The following is a 16311-nucleotide window of genomic DNA, read 5'->3' on the forward strand; positions in this document are numbered from 1 at the left end:
TTCAATACATTTATTGAAACAATCTTAGTCTTGCAAAGAAAGAATAAGCTTGTGAGTATTAGGCAAATAAAACAAAAATGTAGCATTACTTGCATGATAAAGAATAAACTGTCCAACCATTTCTATGCATCTTTACTGATCGCTACCCCTGCTCTGATAGCATAGTGGGTGTTCCCTCTACCCCATCTCAAAGTTTAGCCTAATCCCCCATACCTGGATAACTGTGTCAGGGAATCTGCCTGATGTGGAATTAGCATACCTTCTCTGCAGCATGGAAGATAAATGTCATCAGCTGCATGTCGAACTGAGGATTCGTTACAGGACAGTTGTATCCAGAGTGCTCCTTTGACCTGTGAAGGACAGTGCACAGTTTATGTAATACCCACACTGAGGCACAGCTCTGCAGTAATATGTCTAGATATTAGAACCTGTCTCGGAACGAGCAACGCAAGCACCAGGATACCTTGTTCCGTCTTAGCTTTGAGTGGAGTGTACAGATTACATGGTGAGAAAGGCAGTCTAAAGCGAGCAGCATGTACATCATCTCAGAATAATATATTGCAAGCGTAAAACAATATTGCTAAAACTGTCTGCCTAAAACTTGTATAATGTAAAACTAAAATGGAGAAACAAAGTGTGCCCGAGAAGACCTCCCAATAATAAAATGAACACCTTAACCTCTAGCACTGCTTTAAAACTAAAAAAAATAGACTTTTATAATAAAAAGCCCCTTGTATCTAGCTCAGAGCAGCTAGAACTAAACTAACATGGCACTGTCATCTTTGACTCTGTCAGATGAATTTCCGTTTGTAAAGTGCACAGCTACTCGGTGTACCAGTGCTACAGGCAGAAACCAATGCAGAAACCAATCCAGAAACCAATCCAGGAACCGGATCAGAGCAAACTAAACAAGTGGGTTTCTAGCTCTTTATGAAAACGCTACTTATTTGACCTGTTTCGAAGATTAAAAGGAAATAGGGACCGAGAATGAAGACTTTTCTCATTAGTTGGAAAAGATTACCACCATCAGCTATTTGTCATCCGAGCCCAGACTGGAAAATTGTGCCGTAATGTGGCCATGAGATATTGTGACCCAGTGTCCTAGAATGCGCTGTGAGCTAACTAAAGCTGTAAACTTTTCCTAACAGGGAGCCTTTTCAGATACAAAGAAGTGGAAGTGTGACTGGAAAGTTTAAATAAGATTGCCGTCCATGTTCTGCACAACTTGCATATGCTAGATCAGGAAGACACATTAGACTAGTCCAGTCAGGAAATGACCAAAGCTTGCACACAATCCGATTCTCAAGGGAGAATAGCAAAAAACGTTTTTAGCGCTTTCATCGTATAGATACAAAGATCTCCCCACCTTAAAACTGAGCCTTGAGAGGTGAAAATCAAACAAGCCCCAGATTTTACTTCACTGAACATTCCCATCCATCCTGGTAATGGATTGTGACCAAACACTTCTGCCTTATCTCTGTTGCTCTGAAAATTTGTTCTCATTCAGCTCATAACTTCCCCATACAGGCAGTTAGCCTCTTTAGCTGAGGCAGAATCAACCTTGTAAGTGCAGTAACGTAGTATCTGCGTATGATGGTTTTAATGCCAAAAGTTTCCACTAATGGGTCAGCAGACCCTTGCTGCACCCTGTGTTGAAGTGTCTTGCATCTGAAGTATAAGTGTTCCCCCAGACAGCCTGCTCTGAGGTTGAAGTAAGAATTGTATCCAGTTCCAGCCCGGCCCACCAAGAGCTGAAAGGTGGAAGAGGATCTTATGGGAAACCGTGTCAAATGCCACCAAAAGATGTAATCGGATCAAGGTGATATTTTGGCCAAGATCCAACTGGAAATTACCCAAACCAACGCACTGCAAAAAGCTCCTCTGAAAACTCATGGCACATCATCCGATTAGGTAGTAGATCTTATGGTGCGCCTTGCAGAGGAACACTATGGGGGAAGTTCATGCTCGGACTACTCCACCTTAAATTGTGCTGGGGAACATCACACCTCAAAGGACACAGCTCATAAAATGCTATGTGCTTATTCTGCCCAAAGAGCATCCAGAGGCTAAATTAATACTTAGTTTGTAGCATAAAGTATACAACCAGTAATGCTGCGCACATTTGTAATGCCAAACTAAATATTTTACCAAAAGTGCTGCCTGATAAAGAATAGTTTTATTGTAATTTACCCTGGTTAGTGCACAAATCTTGCATTATGGAAGCTCGCGCTCCATTGAAGTAGGGCTCCTGTGCAGCTGTCCATTTGTGCTCGGAATATAGAGCGATATCAACAAACGTTTTCCAGTAGACACCGAATGGATTAAAGCTTGATACTTCTGGCCCATAGTATCCATATTTTATTCAGAAATGTGTTTTGAAACTTGATTGATCTTGGTCTGCCTGTGTACAGTTCTAGCTGCTATCCTTCAAACTGCTTTCACAGCATCCTTAATCCTACAACATATACCAATATTAGTTTGTGCTAGAGCATTAGTCTATGCTGTTTTATAGTTAAAATTTAGCCTTTGAAGCTTAATTAAAATCTATGCATATTTCGTTATTACTAGACTTGCAGATACACTATTAAGCCTGTACCTTATGACCAGGTTGTGTGCTGTATTTAACTACTGACTTGCAGTGCTTTAAAAATTTTGTGGAAGACCTATGTTTTGCTTAGAGTAACTTAATTTAATGTGTTATAGGTGCAAATTGATCCCTACCTAGAAGACTCTGTGTGCCAGGTCTGCAACGCCCAACCTGGTCCATTCTTCTGCAGAGACCAGGTAAAGGCACCCATATATGCTCCACTTGTCTCAAGGTCATGTGAAGGAGGGGCAAAGCAGTATTTTGCTTGTTAATGTTACCCATTTCCTTATTTACTTTTCTACAATTTTATACTTTATTTCGTTTTATTCACGCTTTCATAATGTTTTGGTTTGTGTATCTTGCTGTGTTCAATATGAAGGGGGGTAATGGGTACTATTGGCACATGTTTGTAGTAGTCTGTGCTTGGACTGGACAGTTGTAGTTAAATGTTGGATTGTTGATGGTTGTGCCTCAAATTCCAAGCTCCTTGACAGCCTTGGCCCGTACCTTGTGCCTACTTTATTTCCTTTTCTGTAAAATTGTTTGATCTTGCTATATAAGTGTTCAACTTGTGCCTGCAGTAGACTTGGGGAAACTCCATCTTCACACAATGGGGATTGTGATCCCTTGGCTTGGTACTGCCCTGATATTACATGTTACTAGGGACCATTTTTTATGCGTTGGATAAGATGCTGGAGTTTCAGATAGCCAAGCAATGCTATCAAGGGGGATTGTTCTATGTGAGAAATGAAACTGCGGAAAGTAGAAAACTAGTGTCCATGCTCTTGCTGCTGGCTAAATAGAGGATATCGATGTGCTGGGGCCCGCTGCCAGACACCCTGTGCTGCAGACTGGCTTAAGGATGAGACGTACTGTCATGGGCAGCTGCCTGACTATTGGGATCTTATGCCAGCACAGTCATGCCCAAGGGACATCTGGGAACCATTGCGGAGGTACCTCACTACCAACAATACAAGATCATCTTCCCCCTCAGATCGGGTTATAGACAGTGGCGAAAGGAAATGCGCCTGCAGAGCAGTGGTTGAGAGAAGGCATAATAGTACACACCTTGCCCTCCAGCCCCCGTCCCTCTCAAACCCTTTCTTCCCTTCTTGGCTCCCTTTTGTTTTTGTCTGGGGCTGCTGTTATGACTGCAACTGTGAAAACAGTATTTGTAAAGCGCAAACTATTCACCCGTAAGGGTCTCCAGGCGCTGGGGACTGTCGGGGAGATTAAGTGAATTATTGCCCAGAGTCACATGATGCTGAGCTGATCTGCCTCTGGGGATTGAACCGTGAACCCTGCACTCCGGAGTCAGCCGCTATGGCCGCTGCGCCACACCTCTCCCAGTTATCCAGTAATGGGGTACCTTTCATAGATTCACATGCCTGAATCATTCCCCATTGCTGAGGCTGGAGTCCCACGGTAAATAAAAATAACAGTGCCAAATGTAAATAACAGTAGTAGGCCCTAAAGAAAAAGGCCTGATGCCCAAATTTTAGTAGCCTATCTACATCCTTATGCTAAAAGAAATACACTTTTGGTACAACCAATCCGCTATCAACACCCTGTAGAACCCTCTCTGCAGAGCCAGTTCTCCTCAGATTTTAACCGCACGTCGTGTGGAAGGGAGTCTCCCTGAGTGCCAGATCAGTGTTTTCTTCAAGATGTCTGATAAGGCCTTGTTCAAGCCCTGCAGCACCTTCAACAAGAGTCCATGTTGATGATCCACATAAGGACTGTATCTACTGCCTCTACCCCAAGCATGAGGCAAAAGATTGTAAGATCTGCCACACCTTCCCTTCTAAAACTCTTAGGGATAGGGAGGCAAGAGTCCTGTTGTGGCTTAAATCCTCCTCAGCTGAAGAGGATGACAGAGCCTCAACATCCAGCAAGAGCCAGATCTCAGGACAGTTCTTCTAGTGAGGGGAGAAAAATCTAAAATCCTCCCACTCTACTTCTGGCCCTTCTCAGAGGTCTCCTATGTCCTCTGGGCCTTCAAATTCTCCAGACTTCTGCTCTCAAGGACTCTCATAAACAATCTTCAAAAACAGTGAGTAAAAGCCTTTCTAAATCTCTGGCTTACACTCCATCGTCAACAGTTTCTGTCACTTCTTCTGCTCCTTCGTCGACTGATACTATCTCTACTTCGTCAATCTCCACTCCTATTCTGTGACCGTCATCTAAGACTAGTCGACGAAAGCCCCATCGAAGCATAAGTCTACGAAAGCTCCGTCAACGAAGCCTGTCGTCGACGAGAGACATAGTCAACGAAGAAACGGGTACCTTCTATGCCGTCGACTACTGTCCCGTCGACAAAAAGCTCTAGTCCTTCGACGACTATTCAGTCGACGGCGAGCCAGTCGACTACTTCCATCGACAGTGATAACCGAGCCAGTCGACAAGTCCATCGGCTGAGATCCCGTCGATGACCATACCAGCTACAATACTATTACAGGCTACAACTAAGGTTTTAGTTGCAGCTCCATCTTACTGAACTAATTTTCCATCTAGGAGTTTTCAACTAAAGACATGAATATTGTACTATTTCGCCTCTTACTCCATCGCATCTTTTAGAGACCTATGCGCAAGAAGAGGATGACTATTCCGAAGAAGAGTATGAAGGACCACTGGAATAGCTGATCATCCTTCCGAGCTCCATATAAAGTTTCAAGACGAAGAGTATTACAATGAGCATTATTATCAGGAGGACATAGTGGTTCCACACCATAAGTACCATAGACCGGTTCATCAGTCCGACACCAGCCATCTGCCTTCTACTCTGATCCTGGATTTACAAGCCATGCTCACAGATTATATACAACGGTTTCCACCACAGCCGGTGATCCCACCTCCTCCTCTGGCAGTTCCAGATCCTCTACCTCCACCTGAGGCTCCAATACCAATGCCTCCGACCACAACCTTCTGAGGGACGTCAACCTTCCCAACCTCTTTCGGATCCAGACCTCTGAAGAGGAACCTGAAGGAGAATTACACGAGAATACTCATGCAGATCCATCGGATTCATATATTCCTACCTTCCCCACCGATCCCCCAACCATCTGATTCGCCACCAGAAGATATAGGGGGTATTCACAATGTCATGCAGAGGTCTGCTGCCAGATTTCAACTTCCTGTTATGTGGAAACCACAAAATGTTGCCTTCATGATTTTAAAGAAGAATCTAGGAAGGTCACCAGGGCTGTACCTATAATTGATTACATATCGAATGCAGGCGTTAAAATCATTAACCCTGCATCCGTGCCTGCGGTGCTTCCACGGATAGATGAGAAATATCGGGCCCCAGCAATAGCCCATCTTGTCTCATTGGTCATCCTAGACCAGATTGTCATCTCAGGCTGCTCAACAAAGGTCTAAGAATCCAGCAACACCTATCACTACACCGCCGGACAAAGAGGGACGTCGATTAGACCTCATTGGCAAAAAGTTTTCAACTGTCAGCTGCTTCCATCAGGGCTGCTAACTCCCTAGCCATCAGGGCGTTATGACCGCCAAATGTAGTCGGATATTGCTGGATTGATTGACCTCATTCCTGAAGACAAAGCAGGAAGCACGGAAGATCTTAGAGGGTGAGGGTGAGCGTGCTGTATCAGAAACGATTGACTGCGCACTGGACATTGTAAATACGAACTTTAGACAGCTAGCTGGAGCTGCAGTTCTCAGGCGCCAAGGTTGGTTAAAGCCACCACCTTCAGACCAGGAGTCCAGACAAAGATATTGGACATGGCTTATGTTGGCGAATCGTTGTTTGGCAAGTATATCGATGAGGCCCTCCAAGCAATTAAAACCAATGCGGACATGGCAAGATCTTTGGGTTCCCTACAATATGAACATGGAACATTCAAAGGCGCTAAGTGGCATGGTTATTCCTCTAGAGGAGGTTACCAACAGCAGAACAGGCAGTACCAACCCCAATATAGGCAGAATTATCGATCATCGTATCGCCAATCCAATACAGCTGGTTTTTCTCGCCAGAGAGGTCGAAAGCGATCCCAGACCCAAGGGCGAGACTCTAGCAGGAAGCAGTGATCTCAGCAGCACGCCATACACATCTTCTCCCCTTCCCGTGGGCGCGAAAATGTCAACATTTGTGGACAGGTGGCGAGAAATCACCTCCGATCAGTGGGTACTGGACCTGGTAAAAAACTGGCATATCCTAGAACTTTTCACCAAGCCACCTACCAGTCCGCCCAGGGACCCCCTCCTCTTCACTTATTGTTCAAAGAAGCTTCTATAATGCTCATCAAGAATGCCATAGATAAGGTCCCAGTAAATCCAAGACTGACAGGTTTCTGTTCTCATTTTTTCCTGATAAAAAAGAAAGCAGGAGAATGGCGACCGATCCTGGATCTTCGCAACCTGAACAGTCCACAAAAAACAAAGTTTTCACATAGTCACTCTCTCAGATCTTAGGTTGCCTAAACAAGGGAGATTTTCTAGCTTCTCTGGACATGGAAGACGCTTACTTCCACATCCCAAACATCGCAAGTATCTCCGTTTCACTGTGGGTGGCACCCACTATCAGTTCAAAGTGCTCCTGTTTTGACTGAAATCTGCTCCAAGGATGTACACAAAATGCCTAGCTCCTGTGGCTGCAGCATTGCGATCCTGGCGAATCCAAGTATTCCCATACTTGGACGATTGGCTAATCAAAGGTCCTTCGGAGCAATTGGTCAGGACTTCCATTGCAACATGTCGACATCCCCAAGTCTCTGTGGCTGACTGAACAAAAGCAAATCCCAGTTACGCCCGATGCAAGTTCTTACTTTCCTTTGGGCTCGTCTGTACACAGTCCAGTGCAAAGCGTTCTTGTCACAAGAAAGACTGTTAGTCTTCAGAAGCTAGCACTTTGAGTCTCAAAAAGAAAGTCCGTTTCGGTCCGCATGTTCACCTCACTCCTGGGGATGTGCTCTTCGGCCATAAGCCTTGTCCCTTTTGCAAGACTCAGAATGAGACCTCTGCAGGAAGAACTGCACCTTCAGTGGCAGCAAGCTGTAGGTTCCTTCAGCGACCTCCAGGTCACACCACGAATGGTAAACGCTCTCTACTGGTGGTCAGAGTCAACTTGGCAAAAGGACTCTCGTTCCTGCAAGAGGTTCCGGATTTTGTTCTGACCACAGATGCCTCCATGGAAGGATGGGGAGGTCATCTCCAAGATTTGCAGATACAAACACATGAACCGCCTAGAATTGCGAGCAATTTTTCTATCCCTCCAAGCTTTCCTTCCAAGGATTGCCGGCTCATCAGTGCTGGTTCGGACAGACAATACCACCAGCATGTTTTATGTAAGCAAGGAGGGACCAGATTGGCTGCTCTATCAAGAGGCTCAAGAGTTGTGGGAATGGTTGACGCTACACAACATAACGCTCAAGGCGGAGCATGTCGTCAACACCCTGGCGGACACACTCAGCAGGTCCCTATCAGACTGTCACGAGTGGGAACTAGAGCACACAAGTGAGCAGGATATTCCAGACTTGGGGCAAACAGATGTTGGACTTGTTCGCAACGAAACACCCAGAAATGCTGATTTTAAGCCAGCAGAGATGCGCAACATGGGTCAAGAGGGAATGCTCTGTCCATGCGATGGTTAAGGATTTGTGCCTACGCTTTCCCCCCCCCCCCTTCCCCCAATACCTCTAATCCCGAGAGTGTTGTGCAAGATGAAGTCGGAAAGCTGCCGTCTCCTCCTGATTGCACCCCGATGGCCAAGTCAGTACTGGTGTCAGAAGCTTCTATTGCTGTCCCAGGAGCAGCTGATCCGTCTTCCTCCAACATCCACAAAGCTCTCGTGGAACAACGGACAGTTGGTTCATCCAGATCCTCAGTCTTTAAATTTACACGCATGGCTCCTGATTTCCTAGAGTTCAAGGACCTCTACATACCTCAGGATTGTCGTGAACCTCTTCGCCAAATCACAAGCTCAAAGCACAATTAAGACTTATCGTCTTAAATGGAAGAGGTTTTGCTGTTGGTGTGAGAATAACAAGGTTCATCCGACAGAAGCTCCTGCAGAACAAATTCTTCCCTATCTACATCTAGCGAGATCTGGACAAACTTTCTCATTGGTTAAAGTCCATTTAGGCGCACTATCCAGATTCAGGAAAAGTGCTGCACCACCTTCCTTATGTTAACCTACATTAATTAATCAATTCATGAGCGGTCTTTTCCGGGCATTTCCTCCAGTACGACCACCTCCTCCGGAATGGGAGCTGAACACAATCCTCACAGTTGATGAAACATCCTTTTGAGCCCATCCACAAGGCCGAGCTCAAATTTCTCACATGGAAAGTCGCTTTACTTCTAGCTATAACATCTGCCAGAAGAGTAAGTCAAATTCAGGCCTTTACAATAAAGGAACCATTTTTACATTTCTCTCAGGATTGTCACCCTAAGAACTAATCCTACATTTATACCCAAGGTACCGTCAGTTTCACGTCAATGAGCCTATCAAGTTTCCAAATCCTTCTACATCAGCAGAGAGCATTACATTCTCTTGACATCAAAAGATGCTTAAAATTCTATCTACAAAGAACAAACGCATTTAGAAAATCTGACCAATTGTTTGTGGCCTACGGTTAAGCCACTTTGGGAACTGAAGTTACAAAGGCCACTATTGCCCGTTGGATAGCGTCTACGGTCCATTTCTGTCATGACTAGGCTAACAGACCATTGCAAAGGAAGGTCAAGGCCCTCGCTACAAGAACTGTGGCAGCATCAACCACTTTATTCGCCGGAGTGGAGCTAGAAAACATCTGTTGTGCTGTGACATGGAAAAATGTCCACACCTTCACTAGACATTACTGTCTTCAATCTGCATGTCAAGAGGATTCGGCAGTTGGATAGGCTGTCCTACGCCACCTTTTTCTGTAACCCTATTCTCAGGTACCCTTTACTTTCAAGTATTTATGATGGTCTTTGTGTGTGTGTGTAATCTGCTTAAGGCTTACATGTTCATGTATTGACATTACTAAACATGCCTCTTTTCTGAGATCTAATCTATTATGTTAAAGGTTTGGTTTTTTCATGCCTCTATCAACAGATAGATGCAACTGGGAGTTTATCAGCACCGGTCTCCCGCCATTCGCAAATGACTTTATACATTGTATACTGCTTGCTACTGATTCAGGCATGTAAATCTATGAAAGATACCCCAATACTGGATAAGAAAACAAGTTACTGACCTGTAACTACAGGGTTGAGGCATATGGGCTGCAGATGGTACATTTATGAATAGATCGCCATCTGGTGTTGGGCTCGGATGATTGCACTTGTTGTTCTCCTGGAGAAGTCTTTTGTAGTCACGAGGCTGGTGACTCCTCCCTTGGGTGATAGTGCGCATGGGCATCTGCTCCATCCTTAGATTGTTTTTTTCTGCCATCGGGTTCGGATGAGGATCGAAGCACTCCGGATCGACTTCGAGAGGTTATATTTCGGCGCGTATTCCCTTTCCAATTCGACTGTATTTATCGAGCGCGAGTTCATTCCCATTACGACGCGCTTCGAGGTCAACAACAAAAAAATCCAACTCTGTCAACGAGACCGGGAGGCCTATCTCGACGTAGTCAAGCCCAGAGTCCATGGAAAGGACTCCATTAAAAAAAAAGTCAGTGTGGTGCTAAATTCCCACACAAGGACCTACACGAGGTGTGCAACTTCTGTTTATCACCTGACCACGAATCCAGGGACTGTGAAGCCTGTGCGGCTTTCTCCTCCAAGTCGACGATTAGAAATCGTCGAGCCCGTAGACACGAGATGTTGAGGATGGAGTCAGATGCAATCCCAGAACTGTTGAAGGTCCAACACCCTGAGAAAGAAGATAACGGGTCGGAAGCGGACTAGTCTGAAGTCGAAGAAGTCGACGTTCATCAAACCGTGAGTGATGACATCCCTTTGCCAAAAAAACGATGCCGATTGATGTCGACCCCGCCTTCGAGCCCGGTCAGACAACCAAAAAGAGTTTCTGACGCCCCGCCTTCGATCTCTGCAACGAAACCAAAACACTCGACCTCCCACTATGTCTGAGCCGAGAAACGATCGACATCGATACCGAAGCTCCATACCAAAGAGAGCTTGCAGTCGAAACATTCCATGTCGAAACCGAAACATGCTTCGACGTCGAAGACTACCTCGACACCGAAAAAATCGGACTCTAGCAAACTCTCTGTGCCTTAAACACAACACTGAGATACAGAAGCAAAAGCACCTTTCGGACCCGAAGACTTCGGTACCGACACAGGAGCAACAAACAGATCCAAAACGAAAGACTTTGTTCATTGAGCCAAAGACTGGCATGGTGGTGACAACTACCTAAAAAGAGGAAGACTCAACCGTCGGAGGACAAAGCTCTTCCTCCTAAGAAGAGAACAATGGGGACAAATACAACTCCTCCCCTTTCTCCACAGCCTATGGACACACCCTCTACTCCTTTTCCTCATACTCTGCCAGCTATTCCTACACCTTCTACACCACGCCCATCAACACCTCAAACAGATGTAGAAAGTGACGCAGGGGATGGGGACCTTCCTAGGGATGATAACAATACTATCCCAGAAGACACCGATCCATGGGAGGATTATGACCGTGTCAGATAATGATAATGACCCTGACCTGTATCCCTCAAAACCCTCTCCCCCTGATAATTCGGGTTTTGCACAATTAATTAAGGCAGCAAAATACCACAAGGAAGATTTACATACAGAACCTCAGAGGATTTCCTTTCAGAAACAGTACCTGCTGCACAAAAATCCTCAGGGACCCTACCAATGCTTAAGGGTCTCCTCACTCACACATCAGTCATATTGAGAGACCCGGTGAGGGCTCGGGTGTTAAACCCAAGAAGTATAAGGCAGCCCCAAAAGACCCAGTATTTATTAAGGGGCAAATACCTCTGAGACTACCAACGAGTCCAAACGCTCATAAGAGGGCAAACTCACTAACAGCAGGAGAAGCTCCTCCTCCTGACATGGAGTCGAAGTTAATAGATGCCTCTGGCAAAAGAGTTGCATCCCAAGCAGCAAACCGTTGGCGCATAGCAAATACTCAAGCGCTACTTGCGCGTTATGATAGAGCTCATTACGATGAGTTGGAAAAACTCATTACACATCTCCCTAAGGAACCTTAAAAAAGGAGAGATCAGCTGATACAAGAAGGGAAGATAATAACTAACACTTCCATTAAGTGCGCCTTCGACGCAGCAGACACTGCAGCAAGATCCATAAACACCAGTATCATGTTAAGACCTGCATGGCTCAGGGTCTCAGGGTTCAAACAGGAAGTACAAACTTCTTTATTGAATCAGCCCTTTGTTGGTAAAACACTCTTCGGCTCAGGTACAGATGAGGCGTTCGAGAAAATGAAAGGACACAAATGGCTAAGTCAATGGGAGCATTGCAACAGCCAGCTCAAAGGGTGTTCCTTTCGTAGATCCACCTATAGAGGCAGATCAAAGAATACAGGCACAAGCCAGCAATCAACCTTTTACACCAACATCACCCAGAGGGAATTCTAGAGGCAGTTGGAGGTAACAACAAGGGTAGAGGTCGCGGAAACAACAACCGCAACTCTCCTACCCCAAAACAGTGACTTCATACAGCTCCCCCCCCCCCCCCCCCCCCCCCCGACCCATGTAACACCGGTCGGGGGACGCCTATCAGTTCCTACCTGTCTGGGAAAACATCAGACAGGTGGGTGAGACAAATTATCCAACATGGTTATTGCCTAGAACTCACCGCTACCAAACCAAACATCCCCCCCAGACAGCGTCCAATGAGTCAAGACCATCTGACATTATTAAAACAGGAAGTAATATCACTCCTACAAAAGCATGCTATAGAGGTTTCACAACATCAACAGGGAACAGGAGTATACTCTCTATACTTCCTAATCCCCAAAAAAGACTGAACTCTAAGGCCAATACTAGACCTCAGACCTCTCAATGCATATATAAATTCGGAACATTTCCACATGGTCACGCTACAACAAGTACTTCCTTTACTGAAGAAAGGGGACTTTCTTTCTACACTGGATCTAAGACGCCTACTCATATCCCAATTCACAAAGCCCACAGAATTAACCTCAGGTTTGTAGTTGAAGGACAATAGTATCAGTTCAAAGTCCTTCCGTTTGGTGTCACAACAGCACCAAGGGTGTTCACAAAATGCCTAGCAGTGGTCGCAGCACACCTAAGAAGACCGCAAATACATGTCTTCCCTTACTTGGACGACTGGCTAATAAAGGGCACGTCACAAAAGGAATGTCTCCAAAACACACAAAAGACAATTCAACTGCTGCACCAGCTAGGGTTTACGGTGAACTACACAAAATCCCACCTGCAACCAAACAAAGTTTAACAATATCTAGGGGCTACTATAGATACAGAAAAAGCCAGAGTATACCCCAATCCAGTCAGGATTCAGACAATGCTCACATTGATTCAAAGGTTCCAACCGCAACACTCATTAACAGCTCGAGTGTTCATGCAGTTATTGGGGATGATGTCCTCTTGCATACTGCTGATCCCATATGCCAGACTACAAATGCATCCGCTTCAAGAATGTCTAGCAACACAGTGGATTCAGGCACTAGGTCAGATTACAGATCTGGTGTTGGTAGATGACCGCACGCATCGCTCTCTGAAGTGGTGGAATACAACAAACTTTTCCAAAGGGCGGTCGATCCTAGAACCAATTCCACACGTGGTGCTAACAGCGGATGCATCGCTCACCGGATGGGGAGCTCATATGGACAGATACACAGTACAAGGAAGATGGAGTGTACAGCAAAAACGACTGCACATAAATCACCTAGAACTACTAGCGGTTTTCCTAGCATTAAAAGCTTTTCAAAGGCATGTCCTCAACAAATCAGTCCTGATCAGAACAGACAACATGACAGCAATGTATTATATTCAAAAACGGGGGGGGGGGGCACACACTCTCTCCAACTATCCAGACTAGCACAGGAAATTTGGAGATGGGCCATTCCTCAAAACATCTATCTGTTAGCCGAACACCTACCAGGAGTTCAAAATCAGATGGACATCTTAAGCAGAGAGTCAGAACAAATACACAAATGGGAACTGCACAACCAAATACTGCAGCCATTCTTCCAAAGATGGGGACAAACGGAGATCTCTGCCACTCATCAGAACGCAAAATGCCAAAGCTTTGCATCAGGTACCCACACCACCTGTCGCAGGGCAATGCATTATGGATAAATTGGTCCAACAAATTTGCATAAGCTTTTCCCCCCTCTCCCACTAATTCCATTAGTGGTTCGAAAACTGCAACAGCATTCAATGACCATGATACTAGTAGCACCAAAATGGGCACGGCAGCCGTGGTTCACCACGCTCCTACAACTCTCACAGGTGCCACACCAAAAATTAAGAATCTCACCCATGCACTTTACACAGAACCATGGAGATATAATGCACCCAGATCCCAAACAACCGAACCTAGCGATCTGGCTCCTGAGGTCTTAGAATTTGGATACTTAAATTTACCTCCAAACTGTATGGAAATTATTAAGCAAGCAAGACGTCCCACCACCAGATCCTGCTATGCAGCAAAGTGGAAAAGGTTTGCTGTATACTGCAACAGTAACAACATCAACCCTCTGGACGCATCTACACAAAATATTATTTGCTACTTACTACACTTGCAGCAATGTAACCTTGCTTACACCTCCATTAGAGTACATCTTGCAGCTATAGCAGCATACCTGCAAAACAGACAACATCTATCCCTGTTTAGGGTACTAGCAATTAAGGCTTTCATGGAAGGACTCAAGAGTTATTCCACCAAGACTACCACCTTCCCCAGTCTGGAACCTTAACCTAGTGCTCACCAGACTATTGGGACCACCTTTTGAACCTATGCATAGGTGTGAAATACAATATCTTACATGGAAAGTGGCCTTCCTTATAGCCATTACCTCCCTTAGGAGAGTAAGTGAGTTACAGGCATTAACAATACAAGAACCATTTCTACAACGACACCAGAATAAAGTGGTTCTTAGAACAACCCAAAGTTCTTACCTAAAGTAATCTCCGCATTCCACATCAATCAACCAGTGGAACTACCAGTCTTCTTTCCAAAGACACAGACGGTAGCAGAGAGGGCCCTACATACACTAGATGTCAAAAGGGCAATATTATATTACATAGAAAGAACTCAAACTTTCAGAAAAACTAAACAACTATTTGTAGCGTTTTCCCTAACACATAAAGGCAACCCTATCTCTAAAGGAGGCATTGCCAGATGGATTGAAAAATGTATACAAATGTTACATAAAAGCAAAGAGAACATTAACTGTCCCCCCTAGAGCTCATTCTACACGCAAACTAGGGGCATCTATGGCATTCTTAGGGAACATTCCCCTAGATGACATATGCAAAGCAGCAACTTGGTCTACACCGCATACCTTCACAAAACACTACTGTGTTGACGTGCAGGCAACACAACAAGCAAAAGTGGGCCAGGCTGTATTAAAAGCTTTTTATTTCAAACTGTTGCAACAGACACTGGTGACCACCGCTAGGGAGGTAACTGCTGTGTAATCTATTCATAAATGTACCATCTGCAACCCATATGCCTCAAGCGGAATATGCTACTTACCAGTATGCATCTGTTCTTGGCAGAGAGGGCTGCAGAGTGGTACATGCCCTCCCTGCCTCCCAGGAAACCTGTGTCTGTTCCAACATTATCTTATTTAGATACACTTACATGGGCATCTCTTTCTGTATTCTATCATACTACTTCATCTAACCCTACTATGGCAAAACAATCTAAGGATGGAGCCGATGCCCATGCGCACTATCACCCAAGCGAGGAGTCACCAGCCTCGTGACTACAAAAGACTTCTCCAGGAGAAAAACAAGTGCAATGTGGAGAAGTGTGGCTCACTGGTTAGAGGAGGCAGACCTGGAAGCAGAGGTCAGCCCGGGACCAGGGTTCAATTCCCGGCTCGGCGGGGTCTTGAGTCCTAAAATGTCCATGGACTCGACAATTCTCGCTACGGTGCCTACTCGATTCACGGGTTCACACTCTGTGACTCTGGGCAATAGCTTGCTTAATCTCCACAACGGCCCCTCGCGGCGGGATGCCTGGCTTTCACCTTGCGGATACCCTGCCGAGGTTATCTCACAGGGGAATACCAGGACGGGTTCCCTAAGCAAGCGCTTAGAAACCGCTCGGTGATTTGCGCTATATAAATTCCTGTACATTTACAATCATCCGAGCCCAACACCAGATGGCGATCTATTCATAAATGTACCACTCTGCAGCCCTATATGCCAAGAACAGATGCATACTGGTAAGTAGCATATTCCTTATCCAGTATTGGCATCTTTATTAGATTCACATGCACCCACCCTCCTCCCCGGAGAGTCAGTTCTGTTTTGGGATACTTATTTCCCACTTGTGATAACAAAAATCTGAGTACTCAGAGAGGATTCTACAGGGTGCTGATAGCTGATTGGTTGTACCAAAAGTTTGGTTCTTTTAGCATAATGATGTAGATAGGCTACTAAGATTTGGGCCTCAGACCCTTTTTCTTTAGTGCCTAGTACTGTTATTTACCTCTGGCACTGATCCTTTTTATTTACCGTGGGACTCCCGCTCGGCGACTGGGAATGATTCAGGCATGTGAATCTATGAAAGATACCAATACTGGATAACTGTAGTTACAGGTAAGTAACTTAT

The 16311-nt window shown here is 45.3% G+C and overlaps 1 protein-coding gene across 6 annotated transcripts in view; it reads left to right on the plus strand.

Annotated features, from left to right (window-relative positions):
• Nucleotides 1-16311, plus strand: part of CPEB1 (cytoplasmic polyadenylation element binding protein 1) — a 640111-nt gene that overhangs the window by 588711 nt on the left and 35089 nt on the right. For all 6 annotated transcript variants that reach the window (XM_078684985.1, XM_078684979.1, XM_078684981.1 and 3 more), the window contains exon 11: nucleotides 2704-2784. In XM_078684985.1, coding sequence (XP_078541111.1) covers nucleotides 2704-2784 — 81 coding nt within the window. The remainder of the gene's footprint in view (nucleotides 1-2703; nucleotides 2785-16311) is intronic.

Source organism: Lissotriton helveticus, chromosome 3_2 (assembly GCF_964261635.1).
Source record: "Lissotriton helveticus chromosome 3_2, aLisHel1.1, whole genome shotgun sequence".
Lineage (NCBI taxonomy): Eukaryota > Metazoa > Chordata > Amphibia > Caudata > Salamandridae > Lissotriton > Lissotriton helveticus.